The sequence below is a fragment of the Labeo rohita genome, chromosome 3 (assembly GCF_022985175.1).
Source record: "Labeo rohita strain BAU-BD-2019 chromosome 3, IGBB_LRoh.1.0, whole genome shotgun sequence".
Lineage (NCBI taxonomy): Eukaryota > Metazoa > Chordata > Actinopteri > Cypriniformes > Cyprinidae > Labeo > Labeo rohita.
Window position 1 is genome coordinate 28460113 of NC_066871.1, and position 6000 is coordinate 28466112.

The 6000-nt window shown below is 38.1% G+C and overlaps 1 protein-coding gene across 1 annotated transcript in view; it reads right to left on the bottom strand.

Moving 5' to 3' along the window:
- The window catches only part of rapgefl1 (Rap guanine nucleotide exchange factor (GEF)-like 1), a 53401-nt gene extending 49212 nt beyond the window's left edge, over nucleotides 1–4189 (bottom strand). Inside the window, exon 1 of the mRNA XM_051101663.1 lies at nucleotides 3116–4189. Within this exon, the coding sequence (XP_050957620.1) occupies nucleotides 3116–3497 (382 nt within the window). The 5' untranslated portion in view covers nucleotides 3498–4189. The remainder of the gene's footprint in view (nucleotides 1–3115) is intronic.
- Between the last annotated feature and the right edge of the window lie 1811 nt (nucleotides 4190–6000).

Below are 6000 nucleotides of genomic sequence, written 5' to 3' on the forward strand. Positions count from 1 at the left end.
GTGGCACTTTTTCAAAATTTCCCGGGTCTCGGTAATGACAAATTGAAGAGAAAATGTCAGTCTTATCCAGAGGCAAGGCATCCCCCTTCACATGAAAAAGTGAAACAGGTTGAGAATGAGGCCAAATGTCTCAGCCTGTGACATAAAATTCAAATCTCTCTGATCTGTTTTAGATATGGAGCAGAGGGTTAAGATAAATTGCTTAAAATCGCCTCCAAAGGAAGAAAAAGAGAAATGAGCTGTCAAGTGCACAAAATGAATGACAGCTCAGGTCGAAGCATCAGCTGATAGGTTATCAAGGGCTCACACAGAATGCGTCTGCTAAAAACTAGATTGTTTTGAAAAGAAATAGAGCATCCTGAGTGAACTTTTGAGCCTGAATCAATAATGTCAAATTTCAAGCCACATTTAAGTGCAACTAAAGACTCCTAAAAAACTAGCTTTTGCTCTGTTAGACTGTTGCTCACCTTTCTACTATTCACACAGGAAGAACAGTCCAATGAAAAGAAAACACTAACCCATTCATCATCATCACCATTTGTCTTGTCTATAAACACGGGACGTTTTATCAGTAACCGTATATCCTAAAAACGCATTGAACCAAGGCAAAACGGACCGTCTGGCCATCGATTTCACATCAAGCATAATTCTCTCTTTATGTACCGGCATACTGTTGAAATCCCTCCAGTTTCCATGGTTACTTCACAAAAACACTCTAACGCACATGTGCAGTGCGAACTGCTGCACTGTGGCTGCAAAGCATCGCTGCCAATGAATGTGTGGGAGAGCCATTCTTCATAGCATAAAAGTCCTGGAACTTACAGGAACAGGTAACATGTACGCACTTGTTAAAGACACCCCTTTCCCATCACAACACATCGCAGTTTGCCATTTCCCCGTAAAACGTCCTTTGTGTGAGACAACAATAGAAATCCCCTCGCTTGGCACAGGAATTGATTCGTTCATGGTGTTTTCTGCATACAGGTGCTCAGTGCTGAATGTTGGTGTCAGGTGTGGGTGGCAGCGGCTTGTCGGTTCATGAAACATCCATAACACCAATTTGAGAAAAACACAAAGGAACGCACCGTGGAAACAGTTCATATTTTCAAACTCCTGACATAAGCTTTCCCGTAGTCAAGGAAATGCCCTAGCACCACCCTATCTGAAGCAAGTTCCTCATTTAGTGAGTGGATCTGTTATTGACAAACGTGAAAGCACTTTGTTTTATGACATCACTATTTGTGACCTTTTGATGTGACCTTTTAAACGTTGTCAGTGGTCAATGAAACTCGAGGTTTACGACTAGCCTTGACGGCCTTTCTAGAATACAGTGGTCCACTGTCATGCCACATTAGTGCAGAATAAAGAGGCTATGAAATGCATATGTGGCTAAAACAAGATTTCTTTTCCGCAGAGGTGTGAAACTGAAATTGTGGCCCAAATACTGACTGTAACTTGTTATTTTCATAATAGCTATGACTAACATCTGTAACCATAGGGATAGTGACTAAAGTAAATAATAGAAGTGCTACTGCGTTATATGACGTAACAAACAACTAGTTGTCAAGCATGATTCCGTTTACACAACACAGGTTTGCACGATAATGCAGTTGTGAGGCTAGCAAATTAGGGTCAGTTTAAGTCATATTTGAAGAGTTTATTTGTAAAAACAGATAACTCATTTTTTTTACTTTTCAAAACTTTTTACTTTTCATGTTTCTTATTTATTTATGTTTTTATGCTATCATGTTTTTATTGTGTTTTATTGTGTCAGCTGTAATTTTTGTTACTTTTTACTTAATCAAAATAACTGCAGTTTGATTGAGATTAATGGGAATGCACAATGAAAAAACATGATTTTTGAACATTTAAAAAAAAAAATGTTATATGTTTTTGCAAATGATTTATCATTTATTCCAACATTAAAGTCTGGTTCACTTTTCACAATTTAATCAATTAAATTTAAATTAAATTTTTTTTAACTATAATACTTTACTCCAAAATACAGTAAAATGTTTTGTCCTCTTTCATGTCGTTTTTATGCTAAATGATTTTTAACTGAATACGTCATCTTTAAAACATTTTGTGGCATAACACAAAAAGACAACCAAAACTTTACCAGACATGACAAAAAAGCAAATAATTTAAGAATCTTGCATAAAAGTTATGTAGTAACTCACTACCGGAACTAGCATTATTGTGATTGTGAAATTTTATCTGACAATAAATTTTCATAAAACATAACAGCAATTTACGATGTAATTGTTTATAATACTTTGTTTGTAGACAGACGAACACATCTATTGAATAAGTAATTTATTCAAATTAAACTTGGCTTCCAAAAGCTTTGTAAACAAACATGGCGCTGAGGTAGAATAACATGAATAATTTTAAAAATATTAAAATGTTTACAAATGTTTGAAATATTTCTCTTTTCGATCCACTTTAATCCAACTTAAATTCGGGTTATTATGTTATAGAAATATGTGACCCTGGACCACAAAACCTGTTAGGACAGGACAATATTTGGCTGACATACAACTATTTGAAAATCTGGAATCTGAGGGTGCAAAAAAAAATCTAATCTAATGCATATTGCTAATAAAAAAATAAGTTTTGATATGTTTATGGTAGGAAATTTACAAAATATCTTAATATCCAAATGATTTTTGTCATAAAAGAAAAATCGATCATTTTGATACATACAATGTATTGTTGGCTATTGCTAAAAATATACCCATGCTACGTAAGACCGGTTTTGTGGTCCAGGGTCACATCTAACACTGATTATTGCTATTGAAATTGAATATGAATAATGAATATTCGAATATTCGCTATTGAATATTCACTAATTTATGTCTGGGCTACATTTTCACATTCTGCAAACCGTGAACAAAAATCTGTGATATCACTTGGATAATAACGCAAAGGGAAAGTGAATTTTAGTGCACAATAATCGCGGTTATCGCGACAGGCCTTGCGGAAACAATTAGCCTATTTTTGTAACTCACTACTCTACGGTCACCATAGCAACGCATAGAAACGACGTTACAATATTCTAAAACAGACGACCCGCTCTTCTGTCAGGAACATGAACGCGGGAAAATGGACTCACCTGTGCAGTTGGCGTACCGCTTTCCCGCCACACTATCCATCAGCGCCAGCGCTAGATTCTCTGGAGTGTCCGCGGGCAGCGGGGTCCAGTTCGTGTCCAGACTCGCCTCTGAGCTCTGCTCATCGCTGGACAGCGACGGACTCCTGATGTCCGCAGTGGCGGAGGGCCAGCACGGCGCCTCTTCGGTCTCCGGGCTGAACACCTCCCTCGCCGGGCCGCTCTCGGGAGACGTCTCCCTGAAGAACGGCACCACACGGGACAGGCTGGCCCGCCGCCTGGATGCCCCGGTGCCGGTGGCCTTCTCCCCAAAACCACCCGCCCGTGTGAGTGCATTGGTCTGTTTCTTCAAGAATTTTTCAAGAGGCTTCATTCCAGCCGGCATTTTGATGACAGAAATCGCAAGAAGGCCCTGGGTTGATCCTAATTAATACTCAATAATGAACACTGATGATGACCGTATGGACGTGAGCGTCTACATCATAGCCGGATAATGCTGGATCCCAACTCGGATTGGAAAATGCCTGAAGAGATGCTTCTCCGTTGGGCTGAGGTGTCAAGAATAAAATACGGCCATGTTCAGTGTCCCCGTTACACAAGTGGATGCTGATCGAGTCCTTACTACGCTAAGAAAAAAAATCCAAACGTATCCCTGGGAAACCCGTCCTCCACTGCAGTCCTTCAGCTCGAGAAGGCGGCTATTTGTGTACTACTACCATTGCCACTGTCAACCAAGCCTTGATCGATGAGTTAATTAGACGAATAATCAAACACAAAGGATGCAAACAGCAGCAGGTATATCTTAATAATGCATATACATATAGAAATCAGTCTCTGCCAAGATGCTGGACCATATAAATTAATCGTCTACCGCAGCAGGTCTGAAGGAAACGCGCTCCTGTCGCAGACGAGACGTGCGACTCGATGCTGAAGAGGATTTCGTGTCTGTAGATCCCTGACCGCTTCAGTGGTATCCGTATTTATTTTTCTCTCACGGTACCGAGTGTCTCTGCGCCTCGAGTCCGCACAAATACTGCGCTCCGTCGCTCTCACATACAGTACAGGCTACACACCCTCTCTCTCTCTTGCTCTCTCTCTCTCTCTCTCTCCACCCGCCTCTCTGCAGCTGAGTGCGTGTGTTATTGGTGGTGTCAAGAGATATTGCTCAATTGCTTTGAATCGCAGCAATTGCAGTCACAAGCTCATATACTAACGCCGAAGAATGTGTGCCAAACAATAAGCATTTGAATACGCATTTCTATTGTTTTCTAATCATCAGGCCAAAATGTGGCACGGTATCGAAGTATTCAAGAATTGTTAAACTATTCAATTCGGTTTCTCTTAACTGTGTTTATACCACTTACTATTTGTGCAGTATGTCTCAAACCTAGATATTATATTGGAATATGTACAGTTGCCGTCAAAAGTTTTCATACACCTTTTTATCAAAAATAAGAGGAATCATACACATTTTTTAGTACTGATCTGAATAAGGTATTTCACATAAAAGATGTTTACATATAGTCCACAAGAGAAAATAATACTTGAATTAAAAAAAAAAAATGGCCCTGTTCCCAAGCTTAAATAATTGAGTTTTAATTGATTCTTAATACTGCTGTTACCTGAATGATCTGGGGTTTTTTTTCTTTTTTTTTTTTTTAGTGATAGTTGTTCATGGGTCCCTTGTTTGTCCTGAACAGTTAAACTGCCCACTGTTTTTCAGAAAAATCCTTCAAGTCCCACACATTCTTTGGTTTTTCAGCATTTTTGTACTTTTTGATTTGAACCCTTTTCAACAATGACTGTATGATTTTTAGATCCATCTTTTCACACTGAGGACAACTGAGGGACTCATATGCAACTATTACAGAAGGTTCACTGATGCTCCAGAAGGAAAAATCAAGCATTAAGAGGGTAATGGGTGAAAACTTGGGTGGAAATGGGTGGAAACTTGGGTGGAAATGGGTGAAAACTTTTGAACAAAATGAAGATTTGTACATTTTTCTTATTTTGCCCAAATATCATGTTTTTTTTGTTTTTTTTTTCCATTTAGTACTGCCCTTCAAAAGCTACAGAAGCTACATACATGTTTCCCAGAAGACAAAATAAGTTCAATTTACCGTGTCAATTCAAAACGTTTTCACCCCGGTTCTAAATACATTGTGTTTCCTTCTTAGGCGTCAGTGAGCGTTTGAACCTTCTGTAATAGTTGTATACGAGTCCCTCAGTTGTCCTCAGTGTGAAAAGATGGATCTCAAAATCATTCAAATACACAAAAATGCTGAAAAACCAAATAATTTGTGGACCTGAAGGATTTTTCTGAAGAACAGCAGGCAGTTTAACTGTTCAGGACAAACAAGGGGCTCATGAACAACTATCACCAAACAAAAAAACACAGTTGTGGATCATTCAGGTGACAAAACAATATTAAGAATGAAGTGTATGTAAACTTCTGAACTGGGTCATTTTTATAAATTCAATGATTCTTTTCTCTTGTGGACTATATGCAAATGTCTTTTATGTGAAATTTCTTATTCAGGTCAGTGCAATTAAAAATAACATGCGTTTTGTATGATCCCTCTTATTTTGGTAAAATAATTAACATTTTGCAGATTCTGTATATGCAACAGATTAAAACAGATAAAAGGCTACTGTTTACCCCTACTCTGTTTAAATTAATTTTAAGTACAAAGAATGGCTACTGTACTTGCTGAACATACTTTAGGTTGTAAGCAAATGAAAATTTGAACTATGGTACTTAAAATATGGTTATTTTACTGGCATCTGCAATTCCATGAAGAACCTTTAACACCTACAGAAACTTTCCATCACACAAAAGGTTCTTTATAGTTAAAAATGTACTTTTGATTATTAAAATGGTCTTCACA